The 19,843-nt window shown below is 41.5% G+C and overlaps 1 protein-coding gene across 1 annotated transcript in view; it reads right to left on the reverse strand.

Moving 5' to 3' along the window:
• The window catches only part of WDR64 (WD repeat domain 64), a 114,460-nt gene extending 95,446 nt beyond the window's left edge, over positions 1-19,014 (reverse strand). The window contains exons 1-5 of the mRNA XM_045795938.2: positions 18,865-19,014; positions 13,661-13,791; positions 6,445-6,547; positions 3,548-3,651; positions 465-494 (exon numbers count right to left, since the gene is read on the reverse strand). Coding sequence (XP_045651894.1) covers positions 465-494; positions 3,548-3,651; positions 6,445-6,547; positions 13,661-13,791; positions 18,865-19,009 — 513 coding nt within the window. The 5' untranslated portion in view covers positions 19,010-19,014. The remainder of the gene's footprint in view (positions 1-464; positions 495-3,547; positions 3,652-6,444; positions 6,548-13,660; positions 13,792-18,864) is intronic.
• Between the last annotated feature and the right edge of the window lie 829 nt (positions 19,015-19,843).

A 19,843-nucleotide genomic window follows, 5' to 3' on the forward strand; every position in this document is an offset into this window, starting at 1 on the left:
GTTCCACTGCTGCAAGCTCGCTTCTCCAATCAGTGATACACATTTAATAATTTACAAAATCGGACTCAAATATTTTACGCAATTTTCAAGTCTACAATAAAATGTTTTCAACTTATTTCCCTTGGCCACTTCCTTGTTGTTCTCACACCTTGAATTGTGTCCGTTTTTTTCACTCCTCAATAGTGGGCGCTCAGGAAAACTTCAGTGAGACTTTTAACTGGAAGCTTCCAGGGAGTAACGTCTCCAAGCAGCTCTCTGAAGTAAATTTAACTTCAGCAAGCAAGGTGAGGGTCCTCCGCTGTTGCTCAAGGTATGGCTTTGATCTTAGTCAGTAGCCTTACAATATGAAAACATCTTATTCTTCGAGCCTAGTCGACACTGCACTGAGACTGTGACTAGTGAGGGAGGAACCATCACCAGAGTCCCAAATCGGACGTCACTAAGAATTTGTGAAATGTACTTACCATAACATTGGTGCTGGCCTGGACTCTCATCTACAGACAAAGGAAGAGAATAATGAAAGCCAGTTGGCATTACAATTAAAATTGAGGTTGGCTCTAAAAAGAACACATATCTCCACGGTTTAATCTCACTTGTCATTTCTACCTTTCGTGAGTTTTCTCCGTTTCTCCTTTCCCTCGAAAACCTGGCTCTGCGGAATGACTCATTGCTGGCTTTGGATACCGTTGGTGCGTCTGGCCAGTGTGTAAGCCTGGTGACTGCGCTCTTAGAGTTTTACACCGTAAGCATGATTCTTCCCTGTTTGCAAACTGCCTCACATTCTTTAGTTATTCAGAGCAACAGAGGATATCAAAAAGTGGGAATGCAAAATAATACTAACAGCAATGGCAAGAATAGTCCAAAAGGATGCTAACTAGGTCAATATGAACACAGCTTGATGTGGGGGAGAAAACCAGTTTCATTTGAAAGTTCTCTCTCAGGTTCCTGAAAGATGTGGGAACGCTGCCTCCAGTGGGCTTCGTCTCTTACTGGCTAAGTATCTCCAGCGTGAATCTCAGGTGGGTAGTGTGCTGGTTAAGAGGCATACATTTACTCCGTGCAGAGCTGTCAGGACCCGAGCAGCCTATTCTCCCCTAACGGCATATACTAACTGCTTCCAAGGTTAAGGTAAGTATTTGAGGTTTATTCATGACCTGGTTTCTTTTGCATGGTCATGTGATCTTGGGAGAAGTACAGAAAATGGCTGCCTAGAAGGAATATATTATGTGAAAAGAGGGAAAAGTAAATTAGATCACTACAACTGTTAGTAATGGTCCTCTCAGACTGTCCTTCATCCGAAGAGTTCAAAGATGCTTTTCCAACCAGGGACTTTTTTCCAGATGGGAAAAATTCAGTGCCCTCAGGAAGTCGGTGAGCAGAGAACAAAACTCCTGTGGTTTTCCTCTCCTATTTCTCTACTTCCATCCTTAGTGGAAAGCACATGTTTAAATTTCTTTTATCATCTTTAAAAGTTACATAATCCTTATGGATGTCTTCTGAATTTTGAAAATCTAGCCTTCCTTTGCAAGAATTTTTATTAATGACATTTACTGTCTCTATCACCAAGCCCTCTTGAGAGCACCGTGAAAATCCTTAACTGTGTTTATTCTGCTTTACATAGAGCCTAAATTATGGATTAACCTATTATATTATATTTATATTATATATTATATTTATATTATATAAAATATTATAAGATATTTTGTGTTGTTAGTGACTACCCTCTAATAAATTTTTCCTGTGACCCACCTTACCGATTATTTTTTCACAGAACGCGTCATCCTAGTTGTAAGACACACACCATTCAAAATGCTATTTGTTCCTGGTGAATCAAATCTTCAATAATTTTCAAGCAATTTTTTCTCTCCAATTGCATGGTTTTTGTAAGAAACAGATGTTTGTGTATTTGTGAGCATACACGTGTGCTTACGTCTAAGCACGTGTGAATGAGCGTGTGTATGCGTGTGAGAGAGATGTCTCTGGAAATATGAAAATGCCACCTCACTTATTGCACATGATCCTGAACTAGTTCGTTATGAGGACCATTATTTTTCTTCTCATGCTCTTCTTTACGTTCCAGCCTAGTTCTATTTTTGAGAAAATAAAGGTAAGAAAATTAGAAGGGAAATGAAGCACCAAGGAGAAAAGAGGAGGAGGAAAGTCTTCATGTCTCTAGGAGGCGATCCAGTTTTGTTTTCACACCATTTGTCCCTAATTGCAACTACCGACGTCTCCCGAGTACTTACTGCGATGCTAACTGAGCACTTTGTGTGTTCACCCAAACAGCACGACTGCCTCCGTTCTGAATGAGAGGAGCCAGGGCACGGACAGGAATAGGTAACACGCACCGCTGGCACGTGTCCGAGCTGGGCAGGGACGCCAGGCTCCACGTCCACACCAGGAACCTTCCAGCGCCCTCCTCGGGGCACAGGCCGCTTGCTCCTCTGACAGAACCCAGCTGCTCTGGTCCCTGAAGGGCTAAACATTACTGTTGACATTGTAATCATGTGATGACTGTTTTAAACAGCGGTTACCTGCAGAAAGCTTGTCTCTAGTTGGAAATGAACTAGTAATTGGAATTTTTTGCTTTGATATTCACTTTTATTTTCACAGCGCAGTACCATGTGGTCTATACCATACATTCCAGTAAAATCGCTCATCGTTTGGAAGTGGAAGCCCAAAACTTACAGATTCAGAACGAAGGGACAATAACAGTAATGCCCACGTGCACATGGGAACTTATCGTTCATTCAGTGCTTCTACGTTCATCGTGTCGTTGACCTTCACCACAGCCCTCAGAGGGACGGAGGACCAGTTCTGGTGTCCTCATTCCAAGAATGTGAAAAGAGGCATGACAACATGTAAGTTGGCTCACTGAGCTCCCTACTTAACAGCATGGCTAGTAAAATAGAGGAGCCAGAATGTGAACCGCCCCTAAACTCCAAGTCCAAGGTTCTTGGTGGGACCGTCTATACTTGTTAGGATCATGACAGAATCACTTGGCTTGTGAGTCTTTCTGATTTTATCTGAGAAGTTATCCAGGATCATCCTTTAATTATGCTGATGCCACATGGCTCAGTAAGACTCGCTGAGGGCAGCTCAGTCGGTCAAGCTTCCAACTCTTGGTTTCAGCTCAGGACTTGATCTCAGGGTCATAGGATCGAGCCCTGCGTTGGGCTCTGTGCTGAGCGTGGAGTGTGCTTGAGATTCTCTCTCCCTCTCCCTCTGCCCCTCTCACTCATACTCTGTCACTCTCTAAAACAAATAAATAAATCTAAAAAAAAAAAAAGACTCCTGAGGAACACTGCCAAACGCAGTTATCAAAATCTCAAAAATCGCTCCAGGGCTCAGCAATCCTCTCATTTTAGCAACTTCTGGCTTTATTTTTTGGAATAACTCTGAAATATGTTTATGTTTTCTGTTGCACCTATAAATATGCATAATCCATAGGCCAAAGAGAAGAAGGAAGAATGAAAGAACGAATGAGCAATTGAACGAAAGGAAGAAGGGAGAAGGGAAGAGAGAGGAATCCAAGCTGTCAAATTACCTGACTATTAAAGACTGTTATTAATCCTTTCTGAGAAGCTGTTATTAGTAAATCCAACTGAGGGATCTTGACGATGCATTTAATCACATCCCGTCTTCTACTCCCTGTCAACAACATAATATTCATTTCAACTCCCAGCAGTAAAGATCCTAAAACTCATCTGTTAGGTTTGTTTTTAAAAGAAAAGAGTAAGCAAACTTTTTGCTTAAAAAGTAGAGTAGAATAAAACCATAAAAACCCACAACTGTTGATTTTTTTAGCAATAATTTTTTATTTAAATTCAACTAGCCTACAGCACATCATTAGTTTCAGATGTAGAGTTCGATAATTCTTCACTTGCATATAACACCCAGTACTCATCACATCATGTGCTCTCCTTAACACCCATCACTCAGTTACCCCACCCCTTCACCCGCTTTCCTTCCAGCAACCCTCAGTTTGTTTCCTAGAGTTAAGAGTCTCTCATGGTTTGTCTCCCTCTTTGAGTTTTTTCCATTGTTTTCTCTCCTTTCCCCCACGATCCTCTGTGCTATTTCTTATATTCCACATACATGTGAAACCATATGGTAATTACATTTCTCTGACTGACTTATTTCACTCAGCATAATATCCTCCAGTTCCATCCACGTCAATGTAAATAGTAAGCATTCATCCTTTCTGATGGCTGAGTAATATTCCATTGTATATATACATCGCATCTTCTTTATTGATTCATCTGTTGATGGACATCTCATCGCTTTTTAATTATCCCCAGAGACAGTAATCTGAATCTATGACACTTTCCAACTCGATGTGGTGTGTGAATTCCTAGAGAAAATGTATATACACTCATGCTCCTGCCACATATTTTGCAGAGAACATGTATTCCAAACATCTTTTAGAATCATTTCATTCTGAGATTTCCGCATCTCAGGAATCCTCTCTTCAAACTGTCACTGACATGATTTACACAGAATAAAAGCCTCATATGATCTCAGACTTTCAGGCATAAAAGAATAAAATGACCTTAATACTGTTATTAAGGATTTGCTTTTGTTCTTTCTGTGTGCGTTTTGAAAAAACCATTAGACACCTTCATGTTTTTTTGCCTATGTCCTGAATTGATAAAACCACATCTATGGGACCCCTTTCCAGCATGAGTAGTTTTTATAATTACAAACTCTTAGGAAAAGCAAGTGAATGGATCTCATACTCCAGTGCTATCAGCGTAATCCATGCATTCTCAACAGACAAAATATGGTCCTCAAGGGGGTGCAGATTGGTTCTTGGGGGGATATAAATGAGTCTTGCTCTTTTTCTGTATTAAGTACAGATACACAAACTTACATAAACAGATACACAGCATATCTGACATATTAAAATGTCATGGAGTGGGGGAGGGGTAAAGGGGGCATACAATTAGGTAAAAAATGTCTAAAAGACTCCTTAGGGACCCCTATAATGAAAAAAATATGAAAATAATATAATGAAAAACTAATGAAAAGAAGGTCAAATACACTATCCTGTTCCATGCTACTGCCATTCTCTCTGTTTGTGCTCCCCCAACCTTGGGCTGTTTTCGACACGGCAGCGGTAATGAACATTCAACGAGTAGCTCAGATCATACCTCCCCTCTGTGCAGGTTTCTTGCCCTCTTCGTTTCTCCCACCCCCAGGCCCACACACCTGACCCCACACCTGCCTTCTCTTCCTGGGCTCCCCCACCCCATCACCGCCTCCATTCCAGGTGTCTCAGTCCCTGCTCAGGGTAGTCTCCCCCACCACCCTCTTCAAATTCCAACACCATGCTCCCATCTCCAAACCAACTTCTCCCCACGCTCCTGCTTTACTCTTCTCCACAACCTCCTTACTTCATTCTTTCTCTATAGCACTATTACCATCTGGCACTTTGTATATTTTACTTTGATTTTTTATGTCCGTCTCTCCCCATCAGAATGTAAATTTCAGGAGCTCAGGAATTTATGATCTTTTGTTCACTGTTGTGTCCCAACACTTAGAAAGGTACCTGTCCCACATAGCAGAACTTCGCAAATACTGGTTGAGTGAATAATGAACTACAGAACACAACTGTCATTGAGAGAAATGCTTTCAAAGTTCTAACTTAGGATGCCAGCAACAGGTCTCCCCTGCCCACTGGCCCTCCCCTCCCCGGGTAAGAGGTGGTGGCAGCAGGGACAGCCCCCTAACTTCTATTCTTTCATGATCATTTCCATGGCTTGAGGATGGGCTCTGGCGAGGGTGGGCTTGGTTCACAAATGACTGAAGTAAGTTTAGGTGCTTTTTTAAGGAACACCAGATCCTATCTGCACTACATGCTTCATCTCAGAATCTGGGATGAAATGGAGGACAAGGGCAGATTCTGGGGTTCGCCTTTCCTCCTCCTGGACTTCTTCCTTGGAGGGAAGAAAGGAAAGAAAACCAGAAATATCAACAGTGGAGAGAGATGGGTCCCAGGCTCAAATCTAAAAAAAAAAAATGCCGTATGTTCTTGAGACTTCGTGAACTGAGATGACCCCCCCACCTCTGTGATTGGCCCAGGTTCACAGTTTTAGAGATATAGGGATAAACTTCCACATGATAATCAAGGGAAGAGTGTGAAGGAGTTCCAATTACTAAAAACTTGATAATTTCATTTTAAGAAAATTTTAAAAGAAATGTGCTTCCATTTGGTGCATGGACATGCAGTATTGAGATGACGTTGTACAGAGCTGTAACTCAAGATCTGAACCTTCTCAGAAAAATGTGAATTTTTTCCCCCTCGTAATCCTTATATAGTGTCCTTCAGAGAAACGATTATATTTCAAACTCAACTGCAGGTATAATTTCTGTTTTAGTCTCCCAATTTTTTTGAGAAAATGTTAAAGCCCATATTAATTTGGAAAGAATTAAAAATATCACCTGAAATTACAATTCGCTGTTTTCTGGAAACAAGGAAAACCAAATTTTCTTCATCCATATGCGAAGCTGGAGAATCTTCTTCAGAGGAGAGGTATCCAAAGATCTAAAATGCCAAACAACACACGCATAAACATTTACAATATCTCAAAATTGATTGTAAAGTAACAGATTTGATGTTGGTTGAATTTCAAGTTTAATTTGGATGAATGGTCAACACCTTGTTTTCTAAATGCCAGGGCATTGCCCACAGCAAGAGAGGGCAGTTAGTTTAATTTGGATGAATGGTCAACGCCTTGCTTTCTAAATGCCAGGGTGTTGCCCATAGCAAGAGAGGGCAGTTAACGATGTTCAACATATCACAGTATGATATGGTGCACCTCCCATGGTGCAGGACTGTTGCACAGTTGCTGATTCTTCCTTCTGATGGATGACTTGGTGCACCAGGCTGGTGTCTTTGCTCAGACTGGTAGTTATTTTAGGAGCTACATGTGCTTAGAAATCAAATCAGCCTTCATCAGACAGGGTCCCCACTGAGAACCTTGACACTGAATTTGGCCACTCTCAGATGGCCATTCCTACCCATTTTCCATAAATCTTCTTGGACAAGTTTTTTCATGCCTACTAAGGGGAGTTTTGGCATTTAACCGTTCTAAATGCTACTCTCCAGGCATTGCATGAAAATAAATTACTATGAAAGAATCCCAAGGAGGAAAAGTATTCTTCATTTGTAGATAAACTGTCAAATTCTGTAACTCCAAGGAATTTGAAAAACAAGATAGCTGTTCTTCAATTGCCTTATGAATAAGCAGGAGTAAAATTCTCATAAATTAATGACACAATTATTTCTCATCCAGTTGAGACGAGTTAGTGCTTGTCGGTAAATGAATGAATGAACTGTGGAGAATGTCTGAGACATTAATGTATGTACAAACCACTGGGAATCCTTTTAAAGTGCAGATTCTGATTTAGTTGGTCTGGGGTGGGGCCAGAGAGCCTGTATTTCTAATAAGCTCCTCATGAGGGACCACACTTTTGGTATAAAAGACCTAGAGACCGAGTCCATTAAAATTAATCAAAACCAGCCATATATTAGCTTTTGTAGACAACATTTGCTTATTTTGATGCTAGGTGACGGTTTAGCATCTTATGTCCCTTCATCAGCTGCTTCACAAAGGGTGCTACTTCCACCTTTACTTTCCCCCACGTCTAGACCTCCCAACACACAATGACTGCCCTAATCATTTCCTACAATGAGGCACATTTCACTGTGAGAAGATCAAGATCATCTAGACATTGTCTCTCGTGTTTTCCCTTCTTCCCACCAGCAAAATCAGCATCCAGTAAGAGCTCAAATAATTTCTTTATCTTTTCAGAAATCACTGCTCATTTTCCATGTGTACAAGACCTGTGGATCTAGCATCTAGTGCCCTGGGAAGGACTGAGAAAAGAGAAGGAAGATGGCTTCCAGGGGACCTATGTTGCAATGGACAGGAATCTTACGTCACCGTGGTTTCCTCATCCGCACGTATTGGTGTAATAGCCAGTTAACAGTCATGTATTGATCTGCAACTTAATTTTTTTTTTTTTTAAGTAGGCTCTCTGGAGCTCAACATGGGGCTCAAACTCATGACTCTGAGATCAAGACCTGAGCTGAGATCAAGAGTCGGACGCTAAACCGGCTGAGCTCCCCACCTAAGCTCATTCAGGTTGCTGGCCTGAGGTCGCTGGCCTGAGGTCCCCGTTTCCTGCTGGCTGTGCCCTGGGGCTGCACTTAGCCCCCAAAGGCCTCTCTTCAGTCCCAGGACAGGACCCTCTGTCTCACACTAGCAATGGCCCTTCAAATATCACACTGGCCCAGGAGGCAGATAATTCAGGATCATCTCTCTATTTTAATTCAACTGATTAGTAACATTAATTGCATCTGCAAAATCCCTTGTAGCAGTACTAAATTAGTGTGTGATTGAATCATCAGGGCACGGGAGTCTCGGAGGGGGGCACCTTGAGAATTCTGCTTATCATATCCTCATTTTTAAAATGCAGTTCAGTATGATTTACATTACTTGTGCAAAATACAACAAAAATGTGGCAAACACTTGCAACCAATTTAACTCCAGACAATAGGGCGAGATAATAATGTGAAATGATGATTTTAATGATGATTAGCTCTGTGTTAATGAATTCCAGTGTTCCTCAGGGCTGGAGAACTGCACACCATATGTGTTGTCACCTAATTTGAAATAACATTCTAGATGTTTATAATACCTATATTTTAAGAGCAGTTTACAGACAGTTATTCAACTCAATTTGCAATTTGGGGGGTAATTCTTACAGACACAGTGACAGCATAACTGTTAAATGTCTGAGAACAGATGTGGGAGGCTGTCCCTTGAGAGGCCTTTGGTGCTTTCGACTAGCGCTTGGGTCCAAAGCCAGGTTCTATGCCTACTAGTCATATGGACCTTAGGCCCATTCTTTAATTTCTCTGAGCTTGAGTTTTCCCATCTGTAAAAAATAATTACCCCAACCTTATGCCTTGGTGTTAGAATCAAATGAGGAGATCATGATTAGATTACTTAGTAATTAGGAAGATAAGAAAGTACCTAGATGGCACCAAGTGCCAGGTAGGAACTCAATGGACGCCAATATCTGAGTAAATACAATTCTCAGTCTTATGAGCAACAGTACAGGGGCAGAGCTCAGATGTCCTCTTCACTAGTTCAGAGCTGTCCACTGGGCACCCCTGCTCCCCACCCAGAAAGCGCATCGTCCGTGCACTCTGTCCTACATGTGCTTTATGGTCACGTCTACAGGTACGGGCCATCCTGTAGGGCATCTGCTCTTACGGAAATGACAAATTTTGCTACTCTGATTTGTAATAACACAGTATTACACTGCTTCCTTTCCAAAGGAGGCTAAAAACTACAATTTCCCGAGGAAAAATTTGAGAGCCTTTATAGCAGATAAACTCCTGCAGAAGAGACAGCTAAACCTTTACATTTCGAAAGGAAATGTTTCAATCAAACAATGTTTCTAAAGAGCAGAAAGCAGAAAACATCTTTCCTATGATGAACTATAGCCTCAAGGATCTCAAATTTCTCGTTCAACAATTTAAATTTCAGATGAGCCATTGTGCATGTGACATGCCTGGAGTACTTTATAGCTAGTATTAATAATGCATTAGAGTATTAATTTTCTTTTAACTATGTTATTTAAAGGACTTGCTCCACGCTTTAAGTGATTCATTTAACTACACTTTTTTCCCCTGATTACATAAGGAACATGCAGGACATTTGAAGAAAATAAAAAGCAGATAGAAGAAAATAGAAACCTGTATCCTACCTATTTTTTAACCTATGCTGGAGCATTTTAAAAATATTTTGGGGGCACCTGGGTGGCTCAGGTGGGAAGCGTCTGCCTTTGGCTCAGGTCATGATTTCCGGGTCTTGGGATTGAGCCCTGCATTGGGCTCCCTGCTCAGTGAGGAGTCTGTCTCTCCCTCTCCCTCTGCCTCTCCCCTTGCTCATGTGCGCTCTCTCTCTGTCTCTCTCTGTCTCAAATGAATAAATAAAATCTTTTTAAAAATATTTTTGAAGTTAGCAGATACAGTTTTAGATTTATAACAATTCACTTAAAATCAGTTTGGGGAGAATACAGTTACAGGCATCCCATATGGTGTTGTATGACTCTTTTAAAAATTAATTTGAGTATGCTCCTAGAAAAAAGTGTGGTTATGCATTGCCCACTGGAAATGGAGACTAACTGCAGTGTAGGAAAAGTGGATTGTATCTGTATCAGAATTACCACTGACTCGTTTTATAAATTTAATACCATCACATTTCCTTGGATCTCTTTATATCTAATTCTTTCTCCTTATAAAATAAAAAGACAGGTCTAGGTGATGTTTCAGTTGAGTTATAAGGTTTCATTATTCTATAAATGCCCGTCCATTTTTCCAAGTGCATTTGAATCTGAAACCTAGAAAAAGAAAATGCACCTTTTTATGGCATTGCTACAACAGACATTTATATTCAGAATCAGCTTTGGGACGCCTGGGTGGCTCAGTCAGTTAAGCATCCAGGTTCAGCTCAGGTCATGACCCTGGCTTTCTGGGATCGAAGCCCGCACCAGACTTCTTGCTCAGCAGAGAGCCTGCTTCTCCCTCTCCCTTTGCCCCTCCCCCGCTTATGTTTTTTGTCTCTCTCTCTCCCTCAAATAAATAAAATCTTTAAAAAGGAGAATCACTTTGGCACATTCATGTCTGACTTTAAAAGAACACACCCAGTTCTTCTCACCTGATAAGATTAACATTGGTTGATTGAAAAAAAAGAAAAAAGGCAATTCAGTGACACAAAGTTAGTCTCCCAGCACTGAATTTCCATTTTACAGATGAGGGATCTGAAGGCTAGAAAGGTCAGGTCACACCGCTTGGGACAGAAACGCCTCTTAGGCGCACTGGCACAGCTTATGAGGAAAATGACGCAACAACAGAAGGAGAAGCTTCCGGCAATAGCTTCTCAAACCTCGTTTTCCATCATGTCTACACAGTGTGCGGAGGCTGCTCACGAGTGTTTCTACTAGGCTTGCGTGTAGTTTATGAGGAACTCAAGTGATATCACAGAACAATGTCTCATGAAATTATTGCAGAGAACGAGAAAGTCTCAGCTCCAGGACCAAAACCAATTTTCTCTGTGGCTTTCGGTATGTCGATTAACCTTTCTGTGTTTCCTTTCCCTCATCTTTGTTATTGCACAACATTCCCCACCACAAGCTATGTGGGGAGGGGGGCTGTTGGGGAGATTAGGTGAGAACACAGGAAGTGTCTGAAAACACCAAATGTAAGATGATGATGACGTTCTAACTGGAAAGGGAAGGAGAAGGGGAGTAGATGCAGAAAAGAACGGGGCTCTAGGTCCTCACCCACACAATGAGACAATCGGGATCTTATTTACTTGTTCCTTCATCCATTAAGTTCAAGGACAAAGAAGTGTTCTGTTGACTCACAACAAAACATTTGTAACATGACTGTCTCTTCAAAACAGAGAACGCTGTAAAATACACAGCGGCTAAATTCTCGGTTAATGGCGCAGAACGGCAGGTAAGGAGATTGGCCGTGTCTCGTTTGTTGGCACCATGGGACGTTTTTAGAGCTTTGGTTTTCTGAATCCAAGTGTGTAATGTCATACCAACAGACTTCTGTTATTTCTTGAAATGCATAAATTATTGGGTGTTGACATGGATCACTTGTTATACACTCATTTTCATATTTTTAGTGATCCAAAAATATTGCATTAGAAATTCAAGCACATGAACTGTTGAGCGTGTGAGAAATATTCATTAAAAAATTGAGAACAGTGAAGATACAGGATTCTCAAAATTATTGCTACTCCAAGTTCAGTGGCAGAGAACTCAAGTTATCAGTAGATGGGACAACACCCAAAGGATTTACACAGTGTGACTGAGCCCAGATCCTTGAAAAAACATGTTCATTTTGTACACCTACAAAATTTAGGAAAAAGACGGCCATTCCTGTATTCCTACAAAATTACTGACTGTCTTGTTGTTCATTTGATTTCTTAAACTCTTCTAATCTTTGGATGGTTAAGGGCTTTTGTGGATATATATGTCATATATAGCTGTCTTCTATGTTATCGAATCAGTGGGTTAAGAAAGACAAAACAGCCACGTTGCACTTCCAGTCTCGCGTTGAGACCCACGCCCTGGGACCCACGCTTGTACAGCAGCACCTCCAGTTGGGCTGCCTGTAGAGACGTGTATCTTCTATACCCCGCTCTGTGCAACACGATCGCCACTAGCCTCACTGGATACGGAACCTTGGAAATGCAGTCCGATTTGAGTTGAGGAGTCGAACTGCAGGATTCGACTTGTCAAAACTGTATTTAGGATTTCAGCACCTATATTCATGAGTAATACTGGCCTATAGTTCCCTGGTAGATTATCTTTGCTCGGTTCATGTTATTTCAGCCTCATAAAGGAGTTGGATAGCTTTCCAGCTTTTCCTAAGTTGTACAAAAATGTATATAATGCAGGAATTACGTATTCTTTAAAGGCTTAATAGGTTTTTTGTTTGCAATTTTTTCCAAAATTAATTATTTCTTTTATTTGGTTGGGTCTTGGGTGATTTGGGCTTCTATTATTGATTTCTAATTTTATTATATTGGAATTTATTGAAATGTCCTTTTTAAGGCTTATACATGCACAGGTTTTTGATGGCCCTATCTACACTTGAGAAGATGTGTCTTTCCCACATCTCGGGTTCAAAGTTCTATTTATACATATGTACCAGCTTGTTAAAAGTGATAGTCAAATTCTTTAAATCTTTGCTTTTCCTTTTGTCTACTATATCTACTGATTTTTGGGGAGCTAGGGGGCAGAGAGGCAGAGGGAGAGGGAGAATCTCAAGCAGGCTCCAGGCCAGTGCAGAGCCCGACACGGGGTTTGATCTCACAACCCTGAGATCATGACCTGAGCCGAAATCAAAAGAGCCAGACACTAAACTGACTGAGCCACCCAGGTGCCCCTCTATCTACTGATTTTTGAGAAAGAGCCTGATAATTTTTAATATTACTTCAATCGCTTTATATGCATTTTTGTGATTTTTAAATTGTAAGTTACCTCAAATCCTTTTAGAATAGGAAGAATCTGGTTAATAAACAAACCTACAGAGTGTCGTCTTCTGTGAGTTTAAACAAAGATCAGAGGCATTTCTTTCTCCTTTTCCGTCGTCCGCAGATCACTTACCCAAACATGCTTCTCTATGTTCATCCAAGAACACCAGACAATGGGGAAGGGACACAAAACCACACAGACAGGGAAGTGACTCGGGAAATGGCAGAGAAGGTCAACCATGGTCTTTTCCTTCTATGATATTTGTATACATTGAAACTACTGAAAAGGAATACCACGTGGAGAGTGTAATGAAGGTACATAACATCTTGCTGGTTGTTAATGCATGTATAGTCCTTCCATTTGGCAGGTCGGTCTAAAAGTACAAGCGTCACCCACTAATAATACAGTTAAATCTCCGTCTGTCTCACTCACGTGCAGTTAGGGGCGGGGGCCACGTCTTTATATTCCTACATACCACATACACACTGTGGGCTTAACCCCTGTGGGAATTAGACTTTGATTAAATTATTTATTCTGAACGAGGAGAAATAATACCTGGATTTCTACGATAAACATGAAAAGCGACTACCTCACACCAGTCTGTAGATGCATCGGGATTGTTGCAGAGTTTCCTGTAAAAGCATTTCACATCTTGATTCTTCACTTCTGGACCAAACAGTTCCTGCACGGCTGTGTAAAACTTGTCATAATCGATCACATCTGCATCGTAACAAAGTGCAAGGACATTGTGACCAAATTCCAAGGTCTCCGATGTTTGCTCAGCTCCTTTTCCTATCTTCTAATCTATTTCCTTATTTCAACCTATTAAAACCAGATTATGCTGCATTTTAAGGTTCTTTACATTAGAAAGATAACTAGGCCCCTGACTAAAACATTACTTAGAAGAAAATATTTTACTTTGGTCTGTAGTTCTTCTTCCACAGCTTACGCTTCAACTGTTTTAGGAGTTTTGTTCAGGAATGCAAACATAAGAAAGTGGATTATGTCTTTCGTATTGTGGAAGGTTTTACCCATCAGGAGTGTCTGCTAGAGCTCATCTCGGGTGGAAGAGAGAGGGGAGCGAAGAGCGGTTCTCGGTCAGTTCTGCGACAGGACGTGAACACGCACACACACACCATCCCGAATATTGATTTTGCCAAATTTGGTGATTCACTTGGGAGCTACTACTGAGTCTAAAGACAAGAAGGAGTTTGACACAAAAATGCATTGTGGATTTGCTATGTGTGAGAACCGAGCTAGACGCTGGGCTTAGGACTAAATAAACAAGTTCCCTCCCTCAGGGAGTTTACGTTCTAGTGGGAGAAACATAAAATCAACATGTAAACAAACAAAATATTTAGACTGTGACACGCACGACTAATTACTGGAGATAGACATTGGAGGAGTGGTTGTCTGTGTATAAGGGGACTCCCTGGGATGCTAGAATGTCCTTTGTCTGGGTCTGGCTGGTGGCTGCAGGTATGTTTACGCTGTCCACGTTTATCATGCTATACACTTAAGATTAGCGTGTTCTCAGGCTCTCCTGTATGTCATAACTTAGTAACAAAGTAAACGTATAAAAGTATAAAGTACAAAGGTACAGAGTGAACCTAAGTACTAGGAGGAAACCAGTAGTGCACTGTGATAGAATTATCTATCTATCGATGGTGGTGGGCAGCGACGGACTTCAGGAAAGCCTCTCTAAGGACATGGGTAAAAAAGTTAAGCTAAGACCTGATAAGCAAAAAGGATTCAGCCATGTGTAAAGCTAGACAAGAGCATTTTAGGCAGAGGCCAGCAGACACAAAGACTCTGAGGCTGGACAGAGTTTGGAATGTTTTAGGAGGGTCAGTGGGTATGGAGTATAGTGAGGTCAGGGAAAGAGCTGTCAGGTGAGATTATCAAGAAGGAGGGTCAGGCTGCCGTCAGCAGTTTGCATTTTATTCTCAGCATGCTGGTAAGGTATTGCCTTAACCTTTTCTCAAAGCACACTGTCTGCTGGGAGGAGGTAAGAGTGACAGCTGTGAACTCAGCAAAAGTGCATTAGTCCGGGTTTCAGATAGTGGGGGCTTGGCCGGAGCAATGCAGCTGATGTTCTCCACTTAATTACTAATAACAACCCCTCTCATTCTTGAAAATGCCCTCGATTGGATGACATGTGATATAGGCACTGAGAGGTAGCACTGGACATGGTGAGATACAGTTGGAAGGAGAACGGCAAAGACTTGTCATGGATTGGAAGCTGCAGCGGGCAGGGGGGGTGAGTGAAGGACAGGCGGGATTGCAGAGCAGTGGTTCTCCTCCAGGGGAGGCTTTGCCCTCCACCTCCCACAGGGCCATTGGCAACGTCGTCTGCAGACGGCTTTGATTGTTAGAACTAGGGATGGGATGCTGCAGTATCTAGTTGATAGAGGACGGAGACGCCCCCGACCATCCTACAATGCACCCCCACCCCACATTCACACACACGGAAGAAAGAATCATCTGGCCCTGAATGTCAGTAGAGCCCAAGTTGAGAAATCCTGTTCTAGAATGACGCTCAGGTTTCTGGTCTCAAAACTCAGCACATCCTGGTGCCATTTACCAAAACAGGGGCAACTGAGGAAGGACCACGATTTCTGGGGAAAATAAAGCATTCCCTCTTGGTCATATTAAATTTAAAATCCCTATGAGATATCCAAATGGATTAGCTGCTCTAAATTCACACCACTGTGAGTATAATGTGTCTCCATGTAAATGTGTCTCGTTGTCAACGCGGCTAGATGAGGATGACGAAACTTTTCTTTCCTGGGGTGATTTTAATTCTATCAGGTCGTTGACAAGAAAATTAAAGAGCAATATTGCTCAGATGAATTCCTTGGATGAATTCCTTGACATCACTTTGGAGGTAGGCACTGTTACATTAAAAACATTCTCTCTAGATCTTAGCTTCTTGTCTATAGTGAGAAATAGACCCTATTTTCTAGTATTTATGAATGAATATGAATGTATGCCAGTATTAAGTCTGATGAAAGTTAAGATTGTATTTCTCCCTCTCAGTCTTTCAGATCAGTCCCTCTGTCATAGAAGGAAACTTAGCAGTAATTAGTTCTTATCAAATCTATACTATATATATAATAGATATATATCTACTATACATTATGCTGTAGTATAATACTCTATAAAATATATATTACTATATATCTATTAAAATATACTCTTTCTGCATCAATACATACATACATATATACACATATATACTATAGAGGAAGGATGTTTTTCATTGTGGCTTTGTGACTGCAAGCTCTAAGTGAAGCAAGATTAATCCATTTGCCTAGGAGACTTTTTTTTTTTTTTTGAAGTAGGCTTCACGCGCATTGAACTCATGACCCTGAGATCAAGACCTGAGCTGAGATCAAGAGTTGGCTGCTTAACCGACTGAGCCACCCAGGCGCCCCTGCCAAGCACACATTTCATAAGACTTAAGACATAAGACTGGGCTAGCCCTAGGGTTACAAAGCCTTCAAAGCACTCACAGTGCAAGTGCTATGGAGAGAAGGGGCAGGAACACACGCATATATGTTGGTTTCAGCAGGTCAAGGGAAATTCTCAAGATGGTCAGAAAGTGCATTAATGGTGCTAAGAATGGCTTTGCTTGGGGAAAGTTTTTACAAAAAGGTGACATTTGATTTGGTCTTAAAGGATGAGCAGTTTACAGGGACAAAAAAAGAGAGGAAAGGCACTATACATTGGGGGAATGATACATGCAAAATCAGAGTTATTACGAGTATGAGGTGCTCGGCAATGCTGAAAAGTTCCTAGTAGGGTAGAAAGTTCATGGAGGGAAGTTCCAGGAGCTGTGACTGGAAAGGCAGATTGAGGCATGGCTGGGAATAGCCCCAAATGCCAAGTTCACCTACATGGACTTTAAGCCAGGGATGTGGTAGTTCAGAAAAAATGTTTAAGGAATAACTCCTGGCAAGAAGATGATTATATTGAATGGCTGTTGTAATAACCCAAGAGTAAGATTCCATGAAATAGTCAAAGGTTATAGCAAGATACGTAGTTTAGGAGACTAGGTGGGTGGCATTTGTGCTTTAAGACTGAGAGAGAACACAGGCAGAGCTCAAAAAAAAAAAAAAAGAGGCAAAGAAAGAATGAGAAAGGGGAAAACTAAGAGGTGTGATGAGAGACACAGAAGGAGACAGTTTCTGGAAGCAGAGGGGCGAGCTAATGAGTGAAAGAGCCAAGCAAGCTGGAAAATGAAAACGACTGATTGAATCTGGCAGCTGTATTAGGTGCTGGGTTACCTCGGAAGGAGCATTTTCAGCAAAGCGATGAGAGAAGCCAGACTTGAGTAGATTGAAAATTAAGTGGTGACGCTGTGGGGAAATTTAGTGGAGAAGCAAAGAAAGGCATACAGTGGCAACTTACAGGGAAGAGAAAGTCAAGGTTAGGACGTTTGGGTATATTTTTAGTTTGAGAGGACAAAGCCAATGGAGAAGAGATTTTGAAGTTGTTGCAGCAAAGTGATAGCCTTGGACAGAAGGACGGATGGATGAAATGACAGGTGCTGCTATGGGGAAACTCAGAAGTGGACGAAAGGGAGTTTGAGGGAATTCTTGTCTTTTGGTCTTGCTTTATCTTATGATGCTGGAAACCTGGCTGAGAGATGCTGAGATCCAGAGAGTATTCAACAAAAGTGGTAAGGGTTTGGAAAATCAATCGGTGAACAGGCTGACGGAGGCAAAATAAAAGTTCTGTCTAGTGGTTTAGAAAGCTCAGCCAGGTTCACACTCATCTGAAAAGTCCACCTCAAAGCTCTGAGTATTAGCTCTCACACACAGAGGTGGAGTGACTGGGGCAGATGATTCTCCTCTTCCTGCCATCCTTTAACAAATAAGATGGGTAATAGCAATAATAGTAATATTTGTCTATTAGAATTGCCAAGAGAATCAACTAAATTATATTAAGGTGATTTCCAAATTCTTTTTTTCAAAGGTGATTTATAAATTCTTAACCACTATTCAAATAATACCAGCTTGTGTCTGACCACCCAAAGTCAACAACTGCACTCATTTGTGGCTGTACAGCCTGGCACGTTAAGAGGCTGGCTATGCCGACCCCTTTGCAGTTATATGGGCTCTACCCTTTTCTTTGTGACAACAGGCTTTGTTCCATTAGTCTTTTACTCTGCTGGTAAGCCTTATTTGTCACTGCTGTCCTCAATGTCATCCACAATGCCCTGAAGCTGTCCCCTGGAGCCCTGACCATGGTGGTGTACTTTCCATTCTGTGTCGGTTTTTCTGCTATTAGTATTCTTGGCAGACCACTGCCTATCTCATTCTCCTTACCCTGGCATGCTTGAAATCATTCCAGCCTAAAGACATGAGGAGAAGCCGAGACAGTGAAGCAAAGTTGCAGAGAAAGCACTTTGCCCTGCTTATGAAACTCTTTATGGTCTCACCATACCCTTAAGTAAAGAGAGGGCAGGGTGGTTTCCATGGCTTGCTAATGATCACTGTGTACTACTGCGAGTCCCAGGTCACCAGCAAGCCATCGGATGTAGATCGCACAGAAGAGCCCTTAGAGGGTCACTGCATCCAAACTCTTACTTTTACATTTGAGACAATCAAGGTTCAGAGACGTGAACAAAGCTTCCCCAGGACCACTTAGCTCTTTAGAGGCAGTCAGCACTCAGGTCCTCCATTTGATGTCTTTGCTATTAAGCTATGTTGCTTCTCTTTGATGGCTTAAAACATTTCAGTTCTAATCAACAAACCCAACTCAACTGCCCTTAATCATTGGTCTTACCTTCTTTTTGGATAAACAAGCCCGCCCTTTCATCTCTTTTCTGGGCCGCTACATGTTCAACCAATTTTTCAAACCCCTTCAAGGCTGTCCTGAAATTGCTAATCTGAAGTGCAATGCTTAAACGCTTTTCCTTCCCGATATCCATAGGGACATAGGGAATCTCTTACTTCTGTGCAGAAAGAAATAGCACAAATCTGCCAACTTGAAAAACCTTCCAGTTGTTACAGTGCCTCCCTGCCGTCTCAATCTTCGTCCCAGGTTGCATTCCCTTGATCTTAAAATCTCATATCGTGGGTAGGAGTCAGAGTCGCCACTAGGACATTAGCAGAGAGGAACCCTGGCTTAGTCTAATGCATTTCATATAGGCAAGCATTTCAGTAAAAATCCTGACCTCATAATGTTACCAGTGTCTTTCATATGGTCCTCATTGCATCATAATATCTCTGTAACCTCCCTTTCCTTCATAAGGAGGGCGCTGATCTTTCTTTCCCCACAAACTGTGTGAGTGTATATGTCAGTGTGTGTGTGCATTCCCTGGGAGGGAGGTAGAATGGGTAAAGGCCAGGGAAGGAAACTGGGCATTACTTTTTCTCCCCTGCATCTCCTCCAACCTCAAACCATCTGCCTTCCTCAAGATGCAGTGGAAAGTCAGTTGACATTCATTCCAAATACACTTCTAAAGATGAAAGTGTATTTCAGCATTTGTCATTTCTGTTCCCAAAAGGATATTTTTAGAGGTTGTAGGGAATAAAAAAGTTTCTTCTTCCTTTATACACTGACCTTCCAATTAAAATAATAAAGTGAGGCAGGCATGGGAAAGGAGTAGTATTTGATTGAGAAGTTCTTCAAAACGTCATTAGTTGAATAGAGCACATAGTATGAATTTAGTCAATAATGTAATGATGTAGGATGGTGACAGATGGCCCTACACTTATCCTGGTGAACACTGAGTAAAGTACAGACTTGTCCAGTCACCATT

The sequence above is a fragment of the Ursus americanus genome, chromosome 2 (genome assembly GCF_024610735.1).
Source record: "Ursus americanus isolate L20-20 chromosome 2, mUrsAme1.1.p, whole genome shotgun sequence".
Taxonomy (NCBI): domain Eukaryota; kingdom Metazoa; phylum Chordata; class Mammalia; order Carnivora; family Ursidae; genus Ursus; species Ursus americanus.